Below are 27443 nucleotides of genomic sequence, written 5' to 3'. Positions count from 1 at the left end.
CATTTAAAAGGATTTCTTCATTAAAAGGCACTTACCAGTGGATTTCTTCATTAAAAAGCACTTACCAGTTTAGGGTCAGTAATTGCCTGAAAGTTTTTGGACTGTGAAAAACAGGTCCACTAGCCTTCCAAAAAGTACGAAGAACACATACTTTTCCACACTCGATGACTTTGATGTCACTACTTAAGTTTCTTGAAAACACTAATCAGATCCACTTTAGAAATAATTATTAATGGTTATGCTTAATCAAAATTCCAAAACAAATACTCCTTCTCTATTGAAAAACACTAAAATGAACAAGAAATTAAAGCCATTCATAAACAGTACCAATGAACTATAAATAGTAGTTTATTTGTAAACCTGTCAGTTGCATAAAGCCAAACACACGTATATGCAGAAACAAATACTAAGTAAGGTACAATGTGAAGACAGAACCTAATAGCTCTGATAATGATGAAAAGTTTCGAGTTCTTAAAGCTCAGAGATCACCATCGAGAGCAGGGCTCTCCTACAATGGTATAGCTCAGGGCATGGCTGGGATTTTACATTTTCTATGGCCACTCATAAAAAGCACAAATGAAACAGATAAAATTATGTTTAATAGTTTAAAACAAATATGTCACAAGTATTATCATTTCTAGCATGGAATTAACCTAACATATGACTAAGCTACTGTGCTTTTCCATACAAATTTTTAGATGGTGTGTTTCACACTGACAGCCAACGTTACATTAAAGCTAACTCCAGTGGCTTGAGAGCCAACTGTGCCCAGCTCCACTCAGCAGGTATAGCACCATAACACTGTTGGTTTGATGAGTGACAGTCACACAAGGGAAATGAGTAAATACACCCAAGCCTTCCAAGAGCTGTTTTTCTAACACATTGCCTTTTGATACACCCCAGATTGGAGAAATCAATTCAATAGCTAGTCAGCCTGCCCCAGTCAGTCAAACATGAACAACACAGACACATCTTAAATATGTTCAAAGAGTTAAAAGAAACAAAGGAAATCTCGTAACAAACAAAAAAAGTAGACGAATAAAATAGACAAATTCTTAGAAACATAAGTTGTCAAAAATGAGATCAGACTAAACTATAACAACCAAAATATCAAATCAAAATTTAAAGACCTGCCAGTAAAGATAATGAAAACTTTAGACAAATATATCATGAGAAAACAACAGAATGAGCTCCCTTATATACAATAATCCCCAATAAAATAGCAGCAAGTGTGGGCTGTGCTTACAGCTCAATGGTAGAGTGCCTGCCTGGTGTGGGCAGAACCAAACACTCATCAATCAAATCCAGCAGCACAGCTAAAGGATGAGAAGTCCTGACAAGAGCTACTGTACTGACACTAAGTGGTCTACAGTATGAAAGTCAACTGATGGGGGGCTGGAGAGATGGCTCAGTGGTTAAGAGCACTGACTGCACTTCCAGAGATCCTGAGTTCAAATCCCAGCAACCACATGGTGGCTCACAACCGTCTGTAATGAGATCTGATGCCCTCTTCTGGTGTGTCTGAAACAGCTACAGCGTACTCATATATAAGAAATAAATAGATAAATCTTTAAAAAAAAAAAAAAGAAAAAGAAAGTCAACTGATGTAATACAGTGCCTTGCCAAAGTGAAGAAAACCAAAAGTCTGTGATTCGCCTCAATGGATGCTGCAAGGCACCTGATATGTTCACTGTCTTTCAGAGGCTCAAACAAAAACTCCCACTTAAGCTAGGAGTGGAAGGGATTTACTTAGAATACTGAAGGGTGCTATGAAAACCCACCGTTAGTACACTGTGGGAAGACTAAAGGCAGCTCGCTACAGTAAGAACAAGATCAAGACACCTGTCTTTACCTTGCAGTCAGCACAACACTGGAAGTTCCAGTCAGAGCAGGCAACTACACAAGAAATGCAAGGCATCCAGATGGAAAGGATGGAATCCTGCATCTCTTCTCAGAAGACCTGCTCTTATATCCATCAAAACCTACTACAATAAACTACCTACCAATGAAAGACACATGAATAAAAACCAGTTGTCTTTCTAACACCAGTAATGAATGTCCAGAGAAAGAAAAACATTTTTATTATAAAGTACCAGGAATGCATTAAGAGCAAAAACATTTTTGCTGAGAAATGTGGAACACAAGGAAGGAACTGAAGGGGCCAAGTAAAGAAGAGATGTCGTGTGTGAGAGACTGGCTGAGTAAAGAGAGATGTCCCAGGTTAAGAATTGGTTGACTAAAGAAGAGATGTCTTGTGTGAGTGGCCAAGTAAAAGAAAGATGTCCTGTGTTAGGGACTGGCATGCAATACGCAGACATCAATACTACCCAAGCACACTAAGTATATCCATCAAACTACTAGAGCTGATCCAGAAATGTACAGGAGATTACAACAGGCTCAGAATAGCCAAGAGAGTATTGAAAACAGAATTGGAGAATTCACACTTCTGGGTTCAAAACCCAGTACAAAGCCGTGATATCTAAACTGTAGTACTAGTATCAAGACAGACATACAGACCAAAACAATGGAACTAATAGTTCAGAAAATACTCTATACACCTACACCCACCTTTCTCTGTGTTATTTTGGAGGGACCATCCCCTAGCTACATCTCTAGCTACAGTTTACTCTCGCCAAAAGTGCAAGACTACCAACTAGGAAGCTACCTTTTAATGACAGGTGTCTGGAAAACTGAACATCAGCATACAAATGCAAAGTGACTCTCAACATCACACTGTACACAAAACCACCTCAAAACTGATCAAAGACCCAAAACTACAAAGCAGATAAGGAAAATATTGGTGTCAGTCTTCATGATCTTAATTCTGGCCAATGGACTTTTAGATAGGACATCAGAGACATGAGACACAAAAGAATACACACTGGACTTCACTCATATTGAAATCTGCTTCCACCAAATTACATTATCAAGAAATTAATAATCTACAGAAAGAGAAAGCACAGTTTTAAGTCATATATCTGATAAGGGCCTTATCTACAGAGATAATTATTACACTCACCAAGAAAAGGACAAACCAACAGAAAAGTGAGCAAAATACATGAACACACACTTCCTCTAGCTGTAGAAAAAAAAAATTTTAAAGGACACTAAGTTAAGACTTTTCGACTCACGTCCAGGGATCTGATAGAGACAGGACACGGAGGAAAGCAGGTGAGAAGATTCTGGGAGAGCTTCATGGAAGACAGTAGACTGCTGCTTGCCAAATCCCAGAGACTGACTAATAAATCTTGGTTTTCTTTTGAGGTGATGTAAAGATTGGAAACTTGACATGGTGGTGATTGAACAAACTTGTGAATGTAATGGATACACGAGTTACAAAGCTTCATATACAGTTAGTCAACTGTATATGAAGGCAATTGTATGAAATTTTATGAAAAAGAAACCATATGTAATATAAATACTATATGTAATATATAATATATAGGATACATCATATACACATATATGTATTAATTGGGTCTTTGATCTATCTGGAGTTAGTTTGTGTAGAATGTGATAGATATGGGTCTAATTTCATTCTTCCAGGTGTGGTGTTCTCCGGGTTTCTTGTATCTGGGTGGGTGTGTATTTCTTTATTTTGGGGAAGTTTTCTTCTATGATCTTGTTGAAGAACTCATCTATGCCATTGACTTGGGATTCCTATCCCTTGTCTCCGCCTATAGTTCTAAGGCTTGTTTTTTTGTTTGTTTGTTTGTTTGTTTTTGTTTTTTTCATGATGTTCCATACTGCCTGTGTGTCCCTTTCCTGTGTTGTAAAATTTTTTCATATGCCTTGATTGTTTGGCTTAGAGTCTCTACTTTATCTTTGAGATCTGATATTCTATCTTCTGCTTGATATAGTGTACATCGAAGGCTTTCCTTTTGAGTTTTCTAGTTGGATTATTGGGCTTTTCAGTTCCGTCTTCATGTCCCCTTGAGTGTCTCTATCTCCTGACTGAATCCTGTTCTCACCCCGATTGCTTTCATCCTTCCCTCAGCCCCGTGCTTGTATGCTCAGCTTCCTGGGCATCACTCCGGCAGTTTCCTGCTCAAGCTCTCTCTCCTCAATGTCACTGAGTTCTTTCTTGGTGTCTTACTTAAGCTCCTGGATGGCTGGGGTAGCTGAAAGCAGTGCAGAAGGGACCTGGGGTGGTTGCAGGGTGGGTGGGACACAGCCCCTTCTTTACTTTTAAACACGTATATGCTTGACCTGACAACCTTTTTATTAGACTATGTTCTAAGTCACCCACATTCACTTTTATTCTTATCTTTTAAATAAGTAAGTTCTCACTTTTGGTTCCCACCATTATCTTGACCCCCTGACCAATACCGATGAGATGATGAATAATCCATTCAGCGCATGCAGCTACTACTTTTAAAAAGCCTCTACTCAATCGTCTTTAGAAAGCTCTTCTCTACAGCGTGTTTTGTAAAACTCACCCTCTTTGCAGGTGTATTTCCTCCTTGTGATGGCTATTCTTGGTTATCAACTTGACTACATCTACAATTAACTAAAACCCAACAATGGGGAGACCCTGAGAGGAGTTTTTGCTTAATTTGAAACAGAAAGATCTTCTAATCCAGTTCTTTGAGATAAGAAGACACACCTTTTTTTCCCTGCTCACTGCCCCCTCCCAGTCCCTCTCACAATCCTCTCCCTCTCCCCACCCTAGCATATGAAGTCTCTTGGAGGCTAGGTGCATCCTTTCCACTGAGGTCAGACCAGACAAGGCAGCCAGCCCAGCTAGAAGAACATGTTCCATGTACAGGCAATAGCTTTTGGGACAGCAACAGTTGTTTGGGACCCACATGAAAACCAAGCTGCACATCTGCTACATATGTGCAAGGAGGCCTAAGTTCATTGACTCAGCTGGTCTTCCTGTGGAGTTCCTATCCCCCTATGGGGCTGCAATCCTTTTTCCTATTCTCCACAAGAGTCCCCAAGCTCTATCAAATGTTTAGCTGTGGGTGTCTACTTCTCTATGAGTCAGCTGTATGGTGGATCCTCTCAGAGGACAGCCATACTAGACTCCTGTGAAGACACACCTTTAATCCAGATCTTCTGAGCTGGGAAACCCCACCACTAATCTGAGCCACTCCTGCTAGAAGTCTATATAAAGTCAAGGAAAAAGGAAGCTTGTGCTCTGGGCCTGCTTGCTGTCACCTAGCTGGCAAGTCCATTACTTCACTGGCATTAAAGCCTACTTCTTCAGATTCTAGTCTATTCTGAAAAACAGCTGAGACATCTAGCCTCGTGGACAGAGCAACTACTGAGTTCTTGGAATTTCTATTTGTAGCCAGCCATTGTTGGATTAGCTATACCATAGCCTGTAAGTGATTCTAATAAATCTCCCTCCTATATAGAGATTCATCCTATAAGTTCTGTTACTTTAGAGAACCCTGACTAATACATTCCCTCTGCTCCTGCTTCTGGCCTGACTTTCTTAGTCCCACTCCCTCTTAGCCTGACAGAACGAGCCAGGATTCTGTCCTGGCTTTTCCCCAGCCTCAGAAGAGCTGACTTCAGCTTCAGGCACCATCAGCAGTTAACTAGATATCATGGATCGTCCCTGCCAGGACTCCTTGGCTTTTTAATAGTCTTCCCAATCTTATAATTATAACTGGAAACTGCTGCCCTAGCTTCTCTAATTAGATATAAAACTATTTTCTCTCTGTCGTTCTAATTTCCTTACATCTAAAACTCAACCCCCAAACTAACTAGTTCTTCTAAGATGCCCAGATTTGCTTATGCACTGCCATTATAGGAGAAGCTAAAAACAAGCAGGTGATCTTCCTGAGATGGATCTACTTTGGATTAAAATCTATGATAAATTTGCCCCAGTAGGCAAGGTCTAAGAAAAATTCATTTTAGGAAAGATTCCAGCTATTAATATGTTTTTCCTGTTATTGTCAAATATATAACAATAACTAGGTATTAGCCTACCGTATTGAGCAGATCTTTGCAGAACAAAAATGCACTATCTTGTAGTGGTGCTATATAGACAAAGAGATGATTTATTAATCCTTAATGATGATCCTATAAGAATTCTTGAAATTAATTAGTAATTATTAAGCTCTTTTATATTGGGACTGCTATTAGTCCCTCTCAGATAATCAAAACTACAATGAGAACTCTGCTAGTTTTTAGTGTCATGAGTTACTTCTTTCTGAGATAGCAAGCAGGCATCTACTACTCAGAGCAAATTCCAAGAGGCTGTAAAACCATTAATCAAAGGTCATAAAAAGGGAACAAACAATTTACTATAGGTGCTAGGACAGAAGATAAAATATTGATTGGGTTTATGTATACAAAACTTCACTAATACCTTGGTCACAAAAGTTATGGTCTTTAACCTGTTAAGCTTGGAACAGATGATGAATGTCTAGCCAGATTACTCCTAATGGATATGCATGTAAACATTCTTTGTTGTAAACTTATTTGATTCATGATTTGAATTTATGTGTAAACCTGTGATGAACTTTTTACCATGTGATCATGTATGCCAAAAGATGTATAAGTGCTGTCGACAAAGAGAGGAGAATATTGTTCTTGTCCAGCTTTTCTTAGCCTGGATCCCCTTAACTGCTTGTTTCCCCCTTTTCTTAGACACACCCCTATCCCTCTTTTTCTTAGAAGCCCTTTTCCCCTTTTTCTTAGAGAGCTTTTATAGGAAACTTTTTACAGCTTAGAAATAATCGCTAAAATCACTTTTCAAAGCATTCTTTTTTTCTTCCTGGGACTTCAACTAGCAGGCTGGAAGTTCTAGCTCCACAATTCCTGTACTTTACCTAATCACCTGCTGTTTTATGAGGAGGTGCTAAACAGTTTCTTACCTCAGAAGAACTCAGAAGGCAGGTCAGCTATAGAAGCAAAGTGACTTAGACTTAAGGTGGGTAAATGTTTTATTAGTATACAACCCTAAATATCTTCTAATCCCTGCCTACCAGCACTGCCACCTCCTCCTCCTCTTTCCTCCTCTTCTTCCCTCCTCCTCCTCCTCCTCTTCCTCCTCTTCCTCTTCTTCCATTTCCTCAAGGAGAATCAACAAGAAAGAACAGCTGGGGTTGCTGGCCCCTGGCAGTTCTGGTTCTATCGCCATCACTAGCTTGAATACCAATGACAGTACACACTCCTGTCTTTCATTCATGCATTCCTGCTTCCATTTCCTGACTCCAGGATCAACTCTTTCAGAAAGTACTTTCAGAAAGTACTGCAGACTGCCATCCTATAGACCTTATCCTTGCCTGGAATAAGTACCCCAGAACTTAACAAGCAAGCTGAATTAACAAGACTCAATCTAAACTTTAGACAGTAGCATTTTCTTGTACATTGATGTTTTTCAAATAAAAAATAACTGTCTAAGATTGGGCCATGACTTTGATGTCCCATTCTCTTCTAGGGCCAGGAAGGAGAGGCTCCCTCAGCTCTCAAAGAATCCAAAGCAAGTCTAAACTGCACTGGAGACAATGGTCCTAAACAGCATCATGGTACTTTTTAAAAGACAGACTTACTAAAAGATGTAATCTCTTGAACATTTTGTTTACAGTCTGTGCATTTGTTACTTAAATTCTTAACAACACAAAATATTTTTTTAAAAAATTAGCTGCCATCAGACATAGAGATTAAACCAACCAAGCACTCACTGATGCCTACCAGAACATTCATGGACTGCACAGTGACTTATCATTTCCTCAGAAAACAACCTTCAAAAATGACTCTGTCATGAATTTTCAGCATCATTAATAAACCTCACTACATTAAACATTTATGTTTTTAAATGAGGCCCCCAACTGATAGAGAAAACCAGGTTGAAGGGGCAGGGCTGCTGTGCTCCTTTACTGCCTGGAGAAAGAAAACTGCAGCATAGCACAGCAGACGGAAGAACTGGGATTTCCAAGGAACAGAAACCAGAAAAGTCAGGGCTGTGACTCAGTTCACCCAGAAGACAGGAGTCTGCTGCGCGTTCTGGTGCGGTACACAGCGTTAGTCCTATGAACAAATCTGAGAAGATATAGCAGCTGCCGAATCAGAGGGTCCTGAGCAGAAATGAACCTACCTGGCTGATCCCCGAGGCAGGGATCTTGTAGGACTGCATCTTCTGCTTCAGCAGCTCTGCATCACTGTGACGGAATGGGCATCCTGACAACAAAACACAAGCCCGCAGAACAACAGTGTTATTTACCAGGACTCCACACAGTGCCACGCTCGAGTGGCTGCCGAAGGACCCTTAACCGTCTAACGGCTTATTAATAAAAAGTCAATTGACCGTAGGTGCAACCACTTTCCTCTCTATCTTAACGAGGATTTAGCTGCTGTGTTGTCAGGATGCTACAGGCTCAAGAGTTACATAAAACAGTGCAGCACTCCAGGCTCGCACGGCTGCTCACTAGGAAGAGAGAAACAGTTTTAATCTTGCTGCTCTCTTACTAGAACACAAAATCACCAAGTAGCCATAAAAGTTTACCTATAATTTGCATACTCTTACATTATAGTCTGAAAATTTTGCATAAAGATGTAGAAGAGTGGGGCTATAGATAATAGAAATAAAATATCCAAACTCAGAGGAACATAAATATATTGCATCAGATTCAGACAAATTCTACACTTATCTCAAGAAGTACAGAACGCACATAAGCTATGAAGAATCAGAGCGGTGAACCACGTGGACAATCAGGAACTATTGGAGAGAAATGCTACACGTAGTGTATTTGCATTATCACTGTATTTCATGAACAAAATAAAAGAACTGACAGCTAGAAGTTTGCATGAAGAAAAACAGAGACTGTAAGCACAGAGTAATACGTAACAAGCTGACTGGAAGTAACAGCACATTTTATAAGAAATCAGTGGAAACTGGGGGATGAAAACATAATGGAAAAGGGCCAGGGATCCAAAAATTCACTTATCAAACATCTTAAGTATAAATATAGCCTCCCTTGAAGCCCTATAGATTTCTAAAACTATGGAAACTGCAAAATTTATAGCATATCCTTTATTCAGATTTAACAAATACATTTTAGTACAAGGAAACATTTTGAGAAAATAAATGACACATAGTAAAGGCTCTGGCATTCCTGGTAGGTCAACCTTGTTCCTGTGGGTGTCTTCATACAAGACTGACTGGATGGGCTGTACAAGTGGAACACAGTGAGTTATTTAAAGATAAAACCAGAGAGATGAAGCGGTGAGCTGAGGAGGGGTGGGCTGGGAGGAGTTAGGGGAGTGGTGGGGATGAATATGATCAAAGAGTGTGAATGCATGTATGAAATTCTCAAAGAATACAAATACCTTACTGAATTTTTATAAAGAACCTATCTTTGCAGCATCTGGGTTTGAAATATCAACTGGCCACAGACAGATGTTTGCTTAGCTTCATTTTCTCCTTAAAGAAAAATAATAGAAGTCACCTCACAAATTTCCTATGAAAACAAAACTCTTCCATGTTCCTGACACACACACACACACACACTAAGCAGAGTTAGTAATAAAAACATGTTAGTTGTCATCATTATTCTTGAAAAATACAGCAATTAAAATAGGAAAAAAATCACTAGGAGAAAGAAGCAGTGGTGCACATGATAATTATTGGTTATTTCCAGAATAGTTACGGTGCACTAAAAAAGAGTGGGGGAGGTGGAAAGACTGAACAGAGTCACCCAAATTACACTTGATATGGTGAACAGTCCGGCACAAGAGGTGTGAAGGACAAAGCCAGGAAGAAACTGAAGAAACCTCCAAGAAGGTTCTTTTCTCGATATACTCACTCAGAAGAACTAAGAGGAAGTAAGCTAGTACTTGGCCAAGCTGGTGTCATTTTAACAGATGACATAAACACATTCCCTGTCCCTATTCTTCACTTCAAAGAGGATGATCTTCAGGTTGAACAAACAAGAAAATAGAAAATAGGTGAACACACCCAGAGCTAACATCAGTGTTAAAAGAACAGAGTGATGTAAGTCAGAGACAATAGTCCGGGATACAGTTAGACCTGCATAGATTCATAACTGGTGGTTAACTATTCTAAGCAGCATCGGTTGATGAAGTTGAATCAATATAGGTGACTGATAATTTTATAAATAAGAAAACAAAACAGAACACATGTCCAGTTTCTGGTTGAGCATATAGTGAGGTAAGATGTCACTTCTCTGTCCAAAAAAAAAAGAAAAAAAAAAAAAATCAACAAAGAAATATGGTCTTGAGGCATATTGAGAAGCCCATAAATGCAGAGATTCACAACTAACTAAAGAAGAAACTCCTGAGCAGAACTCCATCACAGCCAGTGCACTGGGCAGAGCCAACTGACTGATGTGTGACTGAGGTCTCAGCATAAACGCATCTCAGAGTCGCTCAAGAGGACGATGTTAGGACAGCTTAATACTTCTCTGAGTTTTACATCCAGAAAATCTATCATCATCTCACAGTGCTTACAGCATAGATAAATATAAATGAATAAGCAAACCAGGCTTCTATAGAGGAGAGGGAAAGGTAGTTACACTGGAACATTCTGTTCTCTAGAAGAAACAACCTGAACAGAGCCCTTGCCTATTGCAACTCTTGGGGAAAAGAGGTGCCCAGCAAATCTATCTCATTCAAGGAGAGAAAACCTGCAAAGCTCTGGAGAGGCTCAGTGCGAAGATATCAGCAGGCAGCAGACTTATAATGGCAGAGATGCTGGGATGAAGAAACCAGGCTTAGAATACCATGATTTATATGCTAGAGGACAGCACGCAAGAACAGGTGTTAAGAGTCAGTAGACAGACAGAAATCCTAAGCAATTTTAAGAGCTACAGATTCAAAACGCGATAGAAATTAGGAACTGGTTCCTTGTCTGTTGCCTCCGAGATGCACCTCTTATATACAGTGACATCCATGATGAAAAACATCTATCAACAAATAGATAACAAGCTAACTCTGCTATTCTGGTATCTGAAAAAGTGGACATCAAGGCCAGAAGTAGTCAGAAGAGATAAATGAAGTCACTGCATATTAACAAAAGAAGCAACTCATCAAAAAGATACAACTGTAAATATATGTGCACCAAATGTTGAGGCTCTCAATTTCTTAAAACAAACATTGATAAACATAAAAGGTCATGTAGCCCATAATAAAATAATTCTGATTCCCCACTTTCATCTCTAAATAGATCACCTAGCCCAAAAACCAACAATGAAGCTTCAGATGAAACTGCATTATACTCAAATGTACTTTACATATCTACAAAGTATTCCATCCAGAAGAAACAGAACAAATATTACAAGCAGCAGTCACAGAACCTACTCGAAAACAAACCATATTTAGTACCATATTTTTATAGCAACTTGATTCATATATACGGTATGGAAGTAATCAAGATGCTCTTTAATAGGTGACAAAATTAACCTGTGATATATCCAGACAATGGAATATTATTCACTGACAGAGAGAAAGAGGGAGAGAAATGAAAGTGTGTTTCTAAAAATTCTTGTTTGTGATTGCCCAATTTTTAACATCTTAAAGGTATGTTCTTTTCAGGGTAGTTTCATTTAAGATTCTAAAACAAAACAAAATACTGACACCTGGTTACAGCAAGCTTTGGCAATCTAGAAGGTTACTAATACAAACTATTAATCATTCCCTGACATACCAGACAAAATGGGAAACTTCTAAAGATGTGCCGGTTGAATCATTTTAGAAAATATGCTGCTGAACTGGAAAACGTGTGTGTGTGTGTGTGTGTGTGTGTGTGTCTACAGCTCAGACAAACAGACATATACCCTTAACACTGGGACTTGTTAAACTGCTTACTTAATCTCTGTTAATCAGACGACAGCAGTAAGACAAACAATACACTATTCCTTAGCACAAGGCCTTTGAACATCTACAAAATGTGCTATTCTGAAACTAGGGCTTCCTGGCCTCACACAGCTTTAAAGCACCTCTATCCTAAGCTCCCTGCAGAACACAAGACAAGAACAGAGGATGAAAGGGAATTGTGAAATCTACTCCAGAAGAAGCTGAGCACAGGCTGAGTGAGTTCAGCAGTAAGACAAATCACTTTGTCTTATTCTCCAACTTGATACACAACTTGACATCACTGAGTTCTTCACTAATGCAAATGGCCATTCACCAGCTTCCAGCACGGGGCCCTACTTACCATGATAATCCCCTTGGCCTGGTGGGTTGGTCAGGATAATCTTCATGCAACTGAAAGGCGTATAGTCTGTCCTCTTGCCTTCCTTTCCAAAGCTATGTCGTATATTGTAAGAGTAACCTTTATCAAACTGAGAGAGAGAGAGAGAGAGAGAGAGAGAGAGAGAGAGAGAGAGAGAGAGAGAGAACATCAGTCAATACAATAGCATCATTGATACCAGCTAGCATTAAGAATGAAGTGATTTGGGGTTTGAGGCCATGCATACTCCATTGGCAGTAGCCCAGCAGCAGGAGGATCTGCAGTCAGTATTGGAGCTTGGGGGTCCTGTTTCCTGACGATCCCTTGGGGCTGCTAGCCCTTGTTGCCTTGGTCACCTGGTTTTTGCCTTGAATGAATAATCCTTGGGAGGTTTCTAATTCCACAGTGGGCAAAGCAGTCACAATGCATAACAACAGTAGTGATTTCTCAAAAATCAATGCCGCTCAGATAGATTAGTAATTTAGCTGAAGATTTCTAAGAAAAATTTTAAAGTATGTTTTAGTTAAAAAGATAAAAAGATGGGGTCAAGGTGCTTTTTATGTACAATTAATTAAATCAGGTCAGAGTATTTTTCCAGCTGCTTTATAGAAGAAATCCTAGGAGACAACACAATAATAAAAAGCACCTGCTAAGGTCAGAGAACAAGAACAAGGCCAGCCTGGCTGCAAAGGGCTCTTGAGTTCCACCTACTGGGGACAGGCTAAGGACCAAAGACAGAAACTGGGTGTCCACTGTTAAGACTGAACTTTTGTGTCCATTGTAAAATCTGATTTTCCTGGGTTTAGAGCTATACATTTGCAGATGAGCTTTGGTGCGGCCTGAGGACTTACTGCTATGCAGCCAGTAGATCCTCCTTCTCCTGTTGTCTCAAGAAAAGCAAAGGATCTCTGACCTAAAGTGTTCTAGTTAACTATACTAGACTATACTATGAAAATAGTGTAAGGATAGGTAGATGGTTAACTGTGTTGGGAGAATAAGAATTGTGTGAAGTTAGAATAACATGGCGTCTATCTCCTTTCTTGTAACCGCAAACCTCCCAGGACAAGAGAAAATGGCTGTTAAAAATATTTGGCTGACTCAGATTCTGCTAATCTGTAATAGAAAAGCTACTACTTTAGGATATAGGAGCATTATGGGAAGAAACCACATGATCAGATGTGGGATTTAAAATAACTTGTTTTTAAAAATATGAAACTTGTAACCATTACATATCGTTGAAACTCACAATTAAGAAGTGATTATAATGTGTGGGTTTTTTCCTCCTGCATGGAGTATTTCATTAAAGTGTACAAGGACTAAGAGGAAAAAAAAAAAAAAAAAAAAAAAAACCAAGGTTGTGGAGCATTGCTTTATCCACGAAGTGTGTATGAGTGTGTGACTACTTTACACTAGTTGCCGACCCCATATCTCCTCCTTGGATCCTGAACACACTGCCTGCCAGAGCTGGCCTCCAACAATCTGTGTATCTCCTGGGTCTTTTATGACACAAATTCATATTCATACACACAAACAGGGTTTTTCTGTTACTGCCATGCCCCTGGTCTCTGAAGTGTACTAAACAAACTTATTAAGCAATACAAACTTTCTCATGGAGGAGACAGTAAAGGTTATAATCGTCCCCCAGTCTCTGGTGTCTAATGAGGATTGTTCCCAGCTATCCCAGGGATATGAGAATCTATATGCCCATGTCCAATAACTTACAAACTGTGTGTATATTTGTACCCAACTTATTACAGCCTCTTACCTACTTTAAATGATCACCAGTTATTTATAACAAGTAATATAATCTAAATGTTATGGAATAGGTGTTACACTGTCGTTGTTTGGGAATAATAGCAATGAAAAGATTTTTTTCTGAACACTGCAATCTGAGGTTCAGAGTCTAAGGATGTGAGAGCATAGAGCCACGGAGGTCAACTGTCTGCAAAGCCAGGGAGGGTCAGCTGTCTGCAGAGCCACGGAGGTCAACTGTCTGCAGAGCCACGGAGGTCAACTGTCTGCAGAGCCACGGAGGTCAACTGTCTACATGCGATGATGAGATTAATCATCAATCTGCCCTCCTAAATAATCAATCTGATTTTTGGAGACTGTACTGGGTGGAAACCAGTTTAACCTCTCTGCCCTCCTCCTAAGCTGTCCTTCAACAGCTACATCCTAACTCACTCTACTTATGAAATGCCTCTTCAAATAATTAATGCTGTCCTCTGCATTTCCCTTTGCAACTGCCTCCAACCTGGAAGCCCTGCCTCTGCATCCATAAAGCAAGCTAATGGCATGCAAGGGACTTTGCAGTGAATGACACAGGGGGGAAAGGACTTAACATTCATTGAATGGCACTTAGGTGCCACCCAGCATACTGTTAGATGCTTTTAAAAGTGCGATCCCATTTGACTAGTTCAGATAATTAGTCCCCCTATGATGGGACACAAGAGGACACTTGCAGTTCAAAGAGAAGAAGCAATGGAACACAACACAGACACTAAATAATTAGCAGACTTAAAAAGCAAAGATTGCAAAACCCAAGATCTTTCCATAGTACTGCATTTCCTCAATGATAAGATATTTTAAAACAGTAGTAGATATTCTAATGATATCGTGTTAGGCTGTAACTTCTTTCTTTCTCTGATACTTTGTCTTGGAGGTCAGAATTGTAGGCTGTCTCCTCCACAGCTCTGGGGCATTTCCTATACTCCCTTGGGATGTTTCTCTTTGCCGTGTATCTGATTTCCACTATACTCACCCAAGTTTATCCTGTGGCATGTTATCCTGAACTCTGTATTGAGGTGAACAATTGCTCCTGGGCTATCTATCCAGCTCTATGCCACTGTGCAAGAAAATAGACTCACCGCACATGGCAGGACTCCGTGGTCTACTACAGCATTTGAAAGTGGACTGTTCCATTTTCACTCTGCCATTAAATGTTTCCAGTGCCTGATGGTGCTTTTCTAACTCCTCTATTAGGTGATGTCATAACCCATTGGCCAAGCAAAAAGAGACAATGTACCATTGATAATAGGCTTGATTAGAGGAATATTCATTATGACACAGTATTAGGTAAAGCCTAACTTTACAGAGAAGGAATGTAAATTAAATGTCTCACGTAAAGTAATAACTTGGGTGAGAACTATGAGAACAGCAACCAAGTTTCTGAAATGAATCTCAGACCATAACGAACGGCAGATCATAAGTCTTTCTATAATGGGGAGAATCTTAGCCTACGCCCTGATTTCACGACTCAGTACACTCGCAAGCTTTCATAACGAGTTATCAGAAGCTGTAAGGGGTTTGGAGAGCACGTCAAGTGTTCCTCCATGGCACCTGGGCAATACTTGCTGAGTCCTGAGAAGCCACGGAGGACACTTAACGAGTCATCACCAAAGGACAAAATCTTCAGAGTTCTGAACCTAACAGTCAGAATAAAACGCCTAGTAAAGGTTACACTCTATTTCCATGCTTCTTTAAATCAAATGCATATTCCAGGAAGCTGAGGCAAAGGGTTCTTGAGTAAATTTTTATGTGAAATTACTAAGCATAACATTAAAAGTATTTCGTAGATTAGAAATTTAAAAAATGGAGGTTTTTTTCCTTTTTTAAATTTTTTTATATTTTATTTACATTTCAGATGCCATCCCCTTTCCCCATTTCCCCTCCCTAGAAAACCCCTATCCCATGCCCCCTTTCCCTTTTTGCTTTCATACATTTTTAAAATGTTAATCAAAGGCTTTATAAGTTTGGTAATGCTTAATCAGAAGTGTAACCCAATACCCAACCTAGATATATAAACTATCTTTGACTGGTGGAGACACGTGAACATCTGCCTCCGTGCCTCCCCCCCTTCTCTCTCTTTCTCATCACCTAGCTTCACCCTTCCTGGAAAAAAAAAAAAAAAAAAAAAAAACCTTTTCTCTCAAAATGCAATTAGAGCATAGTTACTCCTAATTGTACCAGTGAGTTACAAGATAGTCCTAATACCCAGTCCATCAAAAAATGGAGTTTTTTAGCCTAAAAATAATTGTGCCAATGGGTAATAAACTGAAAACCTGAGTGGACAGGGCAGGTCTAGGCTCCATCTGCATTAAGCAAGCACAAGGCACACCACTATGGCAGAGCTGCCGTTTGCTCTCCACAAGGTTCACTGTGAAACTGACCCAGCAAACATGAGGGGTGCTGGGATCCCAGGCTTTCTTCCCTTAACTTTAGATCCACTGACTCCACTTACGCTTTGGCTGTACTTTGGCTGTACTTGCTCACTTGCTGACACTGAATTTGATGCTGTGCCCTGTTCTATGATAAGGCCTCATTCTCTCTGTTCTAGTAGTTCCTCAAGAAAATCTGTTTATATTGCTTTACTGTCCAGATCTGCTTTTAATTTAGCAATGATGATGGTGCCCCAGCTCAGACCTGACAGCCATCCTTGGTCCCTCATTCATAAATGCCAACCCAACAGTTCACACTGAACCTTTTACTCCATCCGCACGCAGGTGTGGGAAACAGTTCACTGGTGCATGATGGGAGCAGTCTTGACTCCTAAGACTCTGAGCACAGATGCCTATGGACTGGATCATTTCAATAAATTTATCATAAACTTAAAGTACTGAAAATGAAAACCGAATTTAATAGGCCTACCCTACCAAATGTCAGCACTTGGCAGGACATGACCCAGAGTGACAAGTTACTGGCCTTCTGGCTGTGGGCTGACTAGCAACAGCTGCCCTGCCATCTCTGCCATGAGAGCACACAAATGCAGACGATTAGAATCTCTCCTCAAGGATAAAGCAATAATGACATAAACATTTCCCAAAAGTAAGCATACTCAGGTCCTGCGAGGTGACTATCATCCTGTCTGCATTTCACCCGTGTCTAGCTTCTGTCTTTGTACTCCCGAAACTATCCCTATTTTAATTTGTCTGGTTCACTCCATAGTATCAGGGAAACAAAAACAGAAAAAACAGATTTCTGTCTCATAGCAGCAAGGATCTTGTACATCTGTGTTTGCACATAGTCGCTGTGAGCTTCAGCCTGCCTTGCAGACCTTACAAACCATAACATGACAATTCTTCCCAGTGAGGGGGATGAAAAGGCCAAGTAAGAAAGTTCATCAACATCAATGGGTATAAATATGTAATTATGGGATTAAATATGCCTCATACAGAAAGAGTATGTGCTCGGAGTTGTGTTAGTGTAATGAGAGCAGTGTAGCACGCGCTTACATAAACAAGCAGGGGTCACTACACAGGGGCAGCTCTGGAAGGGACTTTACACTCACGGAAATGGGGAGGAATGCTTCTCCCTCCCCGCTTGGTGGTGTGTTACAGGACAGGTTACTCCACCTTGCAGACTGTGATGAAGGTTCTGAATCAGAGCCCAAAAATAATGTGGTCACCTTCTTGTAACCACACATAACAAATTATTGACAGATTGTGTTCTCTGCAAAGCAGGAAGACGGCTCTGCCGGGGAGAGCTATGTAATTTCACTGTCTGGCTTCAGGTTACCTGTCTGCTCCTCACAGCAACAGCATGCTTTCTCATTAAGACACTAGATTTATGGTGCTGCACTACTCTTTCAAAGCATCTACACACGGGAGATATGAAACAGGAAGAAATGCCTCTTTTCCTTCAGTTTTATCATGCTAGTCATGTTAAGAGGAAACCATTATTTCATGTTACAGGTGCTCTGGACACTGTAATAAATCTCTCAGTCATTCATGGAGATTTAATGTAAAATTAAAATGTCAGTAGTAAGCTGGTCAGACATGAGCATGCCCAAAAGACAGCTCAGGAATGGCAAACTATCTCCTCAATACAGACTTGTATGTTTCAGTCTGTAGTACATTAATGAACAAAACTAGAAACACACACAGCACAAATTAGACTACAAATAGTAAAATTATCTATATTTCATATCACTTCTTATTTTAAAAGCTAACTTTCAAACCACTTAGTAACTCTTTTGACAGTTATCACTTTAGTACAGACATATGTCATTAACAAGGGATATACTTTCTGAGAAGTGTACATTAGTCTGAGAGGAGACTCAGACTACATAGTGGTGTGTACAGAATAGTCACTCACTGTGGTCTCGACATAACCCAAGACAGGCAACATATGGGGCTGCTGTTGGCATAATATAGTGTGGCTTAACAGTTTGGAGTTTCTTTCTGTTCAGTGCTGGAGTTCAATCCTAGGATCTTGGACATGCTGGGCAGAGACTCTATTCCTGGGCTATAGGCCCAGTGCTATAAATATAAATATGAGAATGCTCAAAAGATGTAGCTCAGTGGGAGAGTGCTGACCCATCATGCACAGAGTTCTGGGTTTGATCCTAAAATTGAGGACTATAATAAAACAGTATAGAAAACATATAAAAATAATCAATTATCATCATCAGGTATTATCAACTGTGTACAGTTATATGTGCCATGCTTTTATCAACTGGCAGCCACAAACATGTGAGTGCTGAGTGCCACACTACTATCATACCAGCCCATATCTAGGCACGATAGCACTCTCTGAGCCTCCAGTCTGTGCATGCCGAGGCCCTGTCCAAAGCTCAACTGATCACCATGTGTAGTGAAGGATGCAGTCAGCTTGCCCCAGTGTACCAAAAAGAACAAATTCATCTTAGTTGTATTCAGTCTTCCACCAAACTTGACTTTCTTGCCACACTTAGAAATTCAATAAATAATAACTGCCACTTGGTACTGTAGAAGTGACTGCCTTACCGATGGGCTGGCTCATAAGTAAGCGAGAAAGAGTGAGCTGAGGGGAAGGGAGAGACAACTGGGGCACAGTCATACACTCACATTCTCTCTAGAGATAGCTTCTGTTCACAGGGCAAGAGTAACACTAGACTTGGTTTGGGCTGAGCTGTGACTGAGAACTCTGTTCAGTGTCTCAGAAGAGTGGGGAGTCAGCATCAGGACACACTAAGACTGAGCTAAGGAGAGACGCTAGAGGATCTAATGCCTTCAAGACACGGCTTTGTCTATCGTGTTTAACTCTGTGTCTTTTGTACCTACCTGGCACATAATAGGTCTACACATAATGGGCAAGGACCGTGGACTTGCCAGACTATACTGTATCAATCTATACAATTGGCAAATTTCATATATTTCCATTTCCTCTTGTTGAAATAATGAAAACATTTCATCTTTTCTCATTCTACAACCTCTCCTATAAGACTAGTGTGCATAGTGCTAGAGGGTGCTACACATACTATCGGAGAAAAGTAAGCCTTCATCTCACCCAGCTGTGAACGCTACAAGCCACAGCTGTCCTGACAAGGCAGACTCACTGGTTAATAATAGTGGCACAAATATTACAGGAATAACCAGTCACTCTCTGATTGCATCAAAGGCCTGTTGCTTCATGAGATGAAACTTATACCAGGCACTGTCCAGGGAGACGAGAACTCTGGCCAAAGGCCTGGGAGAAAGCCCAATGCATTCTTCTTCTAAATGGACATATGGCCCATAATGACTTATTTCTATATCCATAGACGAGAGAGCCTTTTCTCAATCGTCATCAGAAATGAGGCCTTTCCCTGAAGTAGATGGCAATTAATACAGAGGTCCTGCCCCTACAAAGACTGTGGCGTGCTCAGCCCTCTCTTAAAGCTCAGGGATTTTTGCTAAAGAGAGAACAGAAAGATTGTAAGATCCAGAGGTGGTGGATAACGTCAAGGAAACAATGATTTCCAAAGCCAGCAGGGGAGACGCCCAAAAGACTCACTCACACCAACTATACGGCAGGTCTAAGGTCTTATGAAGCTCCAGCCAGACACAATTCCAACATAGGAAGAGGAAAATGGCCACAACCCCAACAGAAGTATTGATACTTGACAGCTAAAAGGACAGTGAGTTTCCTTTAATGACGTGACCTCTGATAGGCTAACCACACACCATGGCAGGCCCCCAACCACAAGGCTACCTGGAAAACACACTGGAATTGGGAAAGGAAGGGGAGAGAGATGACATCTCAAGAGGTGGATGGGAAAAGACGGGAGGGAGGAGAAGGTAGAAAGGGAAGCAGATTGGGGTGGTGAATATGTTTAAAATACATAGTGATAAACTCTCAAAAGACTTGATTTAAAAGAGACACTTAAAAGTAGTCACTCAAATTATAATAAGCAGTATTTGACAAGAGCATTCCCCATGTTCTGAGCCCCATTTTAGAGCTAAGATAATGGAGTCATATGATTATCTCACTAAGTCTCCAAGTTCCGTTTTGTGCTGGATTCATTTCATTTGTTCCAGCTATGTAGAAATATACAAATGTGTATAGGTATTAACATTCCCCTGTAGTGTTTAATTATGTAAAGGATTCCTCCACTTAATATAATGGTTTTAATTGTTTCTCTATGCTACATCACACTTGGAGACATTAAGAAAAAAAATCAATTGCTTATAATTTTACCCCAATCACATACTTGAATATATTGTTATGAAACATACTCCTCTTCATGATCACACACATGCATATTATCTTTAAATACATGCATGTGAATCGTGTTCCAAATTACCATTCTGCTATAGAAATTTCGGTTGTAGGTTTTTAGATTACTGTGTCATAAGCTCAACGTTCAGAGAAATCATTTCCCATTCTGTTTAAAAGAAACAGCTGTTCCTAAAGAAAGAACTTTTTATATTAATTTGAATTGAATCATTTGAATGGTGAGATACTAACAACAAGCAAGGCTGGGGAAAACTGCAGATCTAAGGATGGGCTCTGCCTGACAGCCCCTGGGATCACAAGCCTACAAGCCTCTTCATATGCAGATTAACTTTCACTGAAATTCAAACGCTGCTTCTGATGCCCTCTGTGGCATGCAAATGAGCAGACCCATAATGGGAAGCACAAGGCTCATAAAATTACAGGAATAATATTTTGATGTGCAGCCTTAAAGAGTAATTTGTTGAATACTAATAACCCCCAAATCAATTTGTCTCTGAAGAAATACAACCACAATATTACTTTTGAAACTTGAGTAACAGCAGACAGTGAGTGCCACACCAAACAACTACATGAGACAGTTTAGATAAATACGAAAGGATTTATCTCCTCAGTGCCACCCAACTCACAAGTGACAACATCTACCCCTCAGACTCATTTCATGCATGCGTATAGCCAGTTACATGACTTAGGTTTGAGTCGTGTTATCCAGTGTGGATGCATAATGGCCATAATGCAGGGGCATCCCTCTGTTTCCTACGTGTACTACTTTCCATAGTGAAAAAATCATTAACTAAATTCAGTAGGTATGCACATAAACACACAGTGCATTGCCAGATATCAAATTTTTCCTGGTTCATATAATCATTCTCTTCTCCTTTCTGCTATGAAAACATCATAAATGTGCAAAATGCATGTGCCCGTTCAAGAAGCACACGTTGTGTACCTCCTGAAGGACAGGGACAAGGTGACACGGTATGCAAAGGAAGTCGCCTCAATTCCACCATGGGAAACACTGCACCCAAGCCTCTCCCTCAGCTGAGCCTTCATCCAATATTGAAACAAGTAATAGCAAATTCTACATTTTGGCTGCTGCTCAATACGACTGCATTTACCTGGGGATTCAATGGAGCCAAATGAAAGAAGCTTTAATCTGTCTTTTCCTACAACCCTGACAGCACCTTGTTCATTAATTAAACTTTTTCCTTAAACAAAAAGACTGTCAGTCGACCACTATGTTGGACGCTGAAAAAAAGAAGGCCAAAAATAAAAAAGATTGATGTTTTTATTTCAAAATTCTATTCAGAGGTACAAAGTAGTATTCACAAATTATAAAGCACATGGAGATGGGTATTTCCAGGAGTAAAGTGGGGAGATTTTAACACAGGGGTAGGACAGGTGCGCAGAGACCCCTCCCACGGGTTATTCATGAATTAACCACCACCCAGCTCTACCTTGGTGGCTTAAACAGTCCATGCATATTCCCCATGTTCTGAAGAGATCTGAGACATGCTTATGAACTTAAATCTTCAAAGCTGTGGAGCTAATTAGTGATGATATTTTTGGTTCCTTGCTTTTCTCATATAAGAAATGAGCACATTCCAGCGGGTTTAGTTCTGTGGGGTGACTGTGTGGGGAGACAGACTGCTTAACCAACCTCAGTGACTTGTCCCCATCCTGATTTAAAGTGTATGTGTCAACTCTTACTTTGCCAGCCTAAAACTCAAAACAATAATACAATAAAATCTAAGATTATGCAAAAAAATCTTTTGGCAGAAACAATAGACATTCTAAAGAGAAATGATCCAAAGAAAACAAACAAACAAAAAAAATCTATCAGGTATTTTTGAGTTTTCGATACCTCATTCCAAGGAAACTAGAGGAATAGGCATCCTTTCTTGTTTTATCATTACATAAATCAAGCAGATTTTTTTGTCACACACAAAAAAATCTATGAGTAAACATATCCTGGATCCAATATATATATATATATATATATATATATATATTGAAATGGCATCAATTTGATGGAAACTTTAATAAAAAATAATTATTCTTGTTGTAAAGCTGAGGACACCATACTTTCTCCTGACATGCCTCAGTAAACTGATGACCAGGGGGATGGACCTCCTCATTAGTCATGAAACAGTGATAGCAAACTAACTAAATGATAACCCTGAGTTCACAGTTCCAGGCCTGTGCCTACTTTCCAACGAAGCTGTTAAGGCTGTAATGATGGATGTCTATTTGCTTGATGTGTTCCAGGCAGCATTTTATGAATTTTTATGCTCTTACATTTATTTTGCTTAAATCTTAACACTATAAAACAAACCCAGTTCGACCTCATAGACAGAAGAATGGGGGCTGTGTGAGGTGGGCCTCAAACATAGTCTATGTACCTACCTGTAACTCTTTGTTAAAATACCTTCGTGTGTGTGTGTGTGTGTGTGTGTGTGTGCGCGCGTGTGTGTGCACCCACAATATAGGTGGGGCATCAGAGAATAACTTGCAGGATTCAGTTAACTCCTTCTACCTGTGTGTCCTGGGGAACAATCTTGGGCTGTCAGGCTTGGCAGCATGGGCCTTTACCCGCTGAGCTGTCTTACTGACCCTGAAAATGTTCATTTTCAACAGAGTACTAATGTGTTACAAATGTGAGTGTCCAAGTGAAGCAACATCCAATGATATTTTCCAAGTACTATGGTTCTTCCCATTTCTCAGATTGAAAGATAAACTACTGGATCACCAACTGCTTTCTTCTAGATCAAATAAGTTGATCTGAAACACCTGTTATGCAGTGTGACTATATTAAGGATAGTCTGGCTATTTAGATTTACCTTGTGCAGGTACAAAATCAAAGCCATTTTCCAACAGATACTATGGTATTTCACATCAGTTTATAAAGTGCTGTGGGATCTGACTTTCCAAGAGTATGCTTGGTAGCTGTAATAAAATGTGGTCACAAGGGCATACATCGCTCCGAGACACCACACAGGAAAACATCTTCTTTTTCAAACAAAAACCTGTCTGCATTTCAGTCTTAATCATCTAATTAATTTCATTCCTGCAAATGTGCTGAATGGTGTATTTGCCCGCAGCTCCACAGACAGGCTGGCAGGAGCCTCTTCGAGTCACAAAGGACAAGCTGCAAAGCCACCAACCCTTTTACCAGAATCCTAAAAATCCATCTTTTCAGCATTCAGCACCCAAGGATTTTATAAGGTCTGTACAGAAAACTCACCTACATGACAACAGGCACTGCTGTTTGCAGGTGTCACAGAGCCAGCGAAATGGAGACCAGCTGGGATAACTGATGGGGAGCAGGAAAAGGAATTGGGTTCATGAACTCTGAGTGCAAAGAAAAGGCAGTGGTGGGCAGAGAGAAAACGGGAAGAGCCACCCTCACTCTGATCCTCCACCACACAGCTGACGTGCCCTTCACTGCCAACGTGCAGAAAACCAGGGCACTTGTACAAGGTGTATAGCACAGCTCCCTCACACCAGTTAGCTTTGATTCCTAACATTTCCCCAGGCATGCCTCTACTACCTTTCTTCAGACATATTGTGGGGCTGTGAGCTCGCGCACGGGCAAGCGTGGGTCCTGTTGGGCGAAGTTGTGATTCCCGTGTGTCTGCCACCCTAGGCCATTGGATGCGGCTCCCAGAGCAGAAGCTCGGGAATTTAATTGAGTTCACTCCGCAGGGCTCCACTGGGGCATGGAGAGGTCTCAGTCTGAAGTCCTGTGGGGGACAGGGCTCTTGAGTGGGATCTCCTGGCCAAGGCAGCTGACCGGGAGACTGGTGGTCTCGGTCTTTGGGCTCCCAGACACCGCTGAAAGTCAGGGAAGAATACAGCCTGTGGGCAGACAGGCGGGACTGGCCCACAGCCAAGAGAAAGAGCCCCCCCCCCCCAACAGCACCCCATGGGTAGAGACTCTTGGTTACTACACTTGCTTGGCTGGATCAGCTAGCTTGGTGGAGTTGGCAGGCCTCCAGCTGGAACATAGAGAAGTCTTCTGAGAGAGTAAGCAGTGGCTCAGCAGTCAAAGGCCTTCTCCACGGTTCCCCACAGCGGGGCACCAAAGACATGAGGAAGTCCATGGTCTTACAAGGTTTATTGTCATGGAGGAAAGTAGATGAATGTGGCTGCACCCCCCCCCCCCAACTCAGGGAGCAGACCTGAGGTAAATAAAGAGGGAGAAAGGAGGAGGGTCTGGGAAACGAATACTTAATTAGCTATGCCCTCTGGCCTTTAGGTATCTCATTAATATGGAAATCTCTTGAGGCTGAGGCCTGTAGTCATGCCCTCTACCTGTGGCAGGCTGGTAGGGGCATTGCCCCATGTGACTGAAAGGCATGGATCAATGGAGGTTTTTGTCATGTGTCAGGAGCCTGGAGTCTGGGAGTGTGATGAAATATATGCCGTCCCTCACAGGCACTGACACCTGTTGGGTCTCGGCTATCTCTAGCCAGTGCTCTACCAGAAACCAAGCCATCCCTTCACGGTCCCACAACATGTCACCGTGGCTGAGCAGCTGCTGTAAGAGTCAGCAGACTAACAAGGTGATTCCTCCTGTACTCATGATTCTTGCTCACACCCTCAAGAGAGAATGGGCAAGAGTAACTAACAAGAGCTGACCAGCGCAAGAGGGCAGATGTGAGAGCTGAGGACTGATGGATTCGCCTGGGGATTATATATTAAATATGAATGTTAATATACAGGGGTTTTCCATTCAATTTACTCTTACAAATTTAAATTCAAGTTATATTTCCAAAAATGTCTGATTTGCAAATAGTAAGCACTGAAAAAGGAATAAAACATCACACATAAATTTTAGGCTTAGAAAACGTCATTATTCACCAATATTTTAGTTTCAAGAGTAATCAATATTATACTTTTTATCTCTCATGTTTAATTAGTCCATTAACTTAATAAGAAACTTGAACAATATTCTCTACAAATACTACCCATTGTTAACACCAAGCCTTCCTTCTCTCATCTCCAATGTGCACTCATACTAATTATCTCTAACTTTAAAGCAAATGACAACAGCCCCCGTGCACAAAAGCTTCTCCAAGTGCCTGACAGTGTTCCACACCTGACAGAGATTATCGTTGCTCCTCACAGGAAGTCCCCAACACTGAGATGACAGCAGCCACACACAAATGAGGACATGAGAGAAACCCACAGTGTAGCAAAGCTAACCTGACCAAGATCATGAAGGAACAGAAGCAAACCCCAATCAACTGCTGTCACGCTCCTGCAGAGCTGAGGAGGCTCATTCTGAAAGAGGTATAAAATTTCAAGCCACAGGTTAGGAAGAGCCTCGTTGCCAGGAACCTGACTGAACTCTGGAGCTGCACACACGAGAAAGGAATGCTCTCCCTTCATTTGTGGGGAAAGGTGTGTGTACAGCTTTTCAGGGCTTCCAAGATGGTGTGAAGGCCGGGCTGTGTCCTTCGACTTTAGACCCAGGGTTCTCACACTCATGCTTTGCTGGAGACAGTGTTGGAAGGACATGTGTTTCTGCAAAGCTCCTGGACAGATACACACCTAAAGACTGCAGCTCGAGAGCTGAGGACTGCACTCGACCCTTCACTGGACCCCAGGCTCTTAGTTCTCACTGTCTCCATGATATGCCTGACACAATTGTACAAATACTTCCTTTACTGGATGAAAAACAACCTACTGAAATACAGGAGTGTGAATAAAATAGTTTTATTCCAATGCATTTTAATTGTATAGTGGTGTTTCACTACACATATAGTGACATACTAGACATATAGCGAACTAGACATACGGTGAAGAAATAATACTGAAAATGTGGTTTAAGGTGAATAATATTATCTTTCGTAAAGCAAACCTGAATTAGTGCACACACTTCCTCCTCCCTTAGTCTGGGTGGTGTAATCCCATGTAAACAATAAGGCTGATAAAGAACAGCCTGTGTTGATCTTTGTAATGACAAAATCACATGACTGACTCCATGTGAACCATGGCACGATAGATGGCATCACTGTTCCCTATACACCAACTTATGTACTAGAAAACCCAAGTGTTCCACTTCTCAGGGCCTAATACAAAGTTCTTTCACATTCTTAGTAAGTTCATAGACAGAACAAATCATTTATAAACCAGCTGCCCTTTCAAACATGGCTCAAAACACAGTTGATAATTCAAGAAAAATGCAGTGACATGCTTTGTCAATGCAGTGCAATGAGCAAGATCAGTACAAAGGGGCAACAAGGAAAGCTCCAGGATCAGACGAACGCTCACACACCCTCCACCCTCAGCTTCAGACAGGGACAGTACGAAAGCAGCACAAAGTGCCAGCTGCAAAACTGTCACTAAAGCACATGTGCAAAGAAAGTAGCATGACTCCTTACAAGCAATGAGAACGACCTTGACTTAGCAACCCTAAACACATTCCAACAACTTCCTCAGGAATAAAACTCAGAGAGATTAGAAGGGCAATCTACATGAAGGGCCGCCCTCTGTGCCCTGTCAGGGATGGGAGGGAAGGCAGCACGGGCAGAAGATATCCTGCTTTTCCACCTAGTGTAAGTATTACATATCCAGCTGAACAGACAGAAAGAAGTTCCCTTGACAGCTTTTCCCACTGTCAGAATGAGAAGTGTTCAGTCTCTAAAATGACAGCAGAAACAAAAACCCAGCAGCCCTCTTCATTTGATAAGACTCAAACGCTGGGAAATTATAAATGTGAAGCATTCGGTTTCCACACAGCCCTTCAAGCCCAATCCATAAGTTTACTCGATAATCCTGCAGGAGAGCCTGAAGCCTTGAGACACTAGTTCTTCAACGA

General features: G+C 40.9%; 1 protein-coding gene across 1 annotated transcript in view; it reads right to left on the bottom strand.

Moving 5' to 3' along the window:
• The window catches only part of Prim2 (DNA primase subunit 2), a 202660-nt gene that overhangs the window by 18112 nt on the left and 157105 nt on the right, over window positions 1–27443 (bottom strand). The window contains exons 11-12 of the mRNA XM_034522057.2: window positions 12134–12260; window positions 8057–8139 (exon numbers count right to left, since the gene is read on the bottom strand). Coding sequence (XP_034377948.1) covers window positions 8057–8139; window positions 12134–12260 — 210 coding nt within the window. The remainder of the gene's footprint in view (window positions 1–8056; window positions 8140–12133; window positions 12261–27443) is intronic.

This window comes from Arvicanthis niloticus, chromosome 17, assembly GCF_011762505.2.
Source record: "Arvicanthis niloticus isolate mArvNil1 chromosome 17, mArvNil1.pat.X, whole genome shotgun sequence".
NCBI classification, from domain to species: Eukaryota; Metazoa; Chordata; class Mammalia; order Rodentia; family Muridae; genus Arvicanthis; species Arvicanthis niloticus.
Note: the sequence above shows the minus strand (reverse complement) of the source record. Positions and strands in the feature narration are given on the sequence as shown.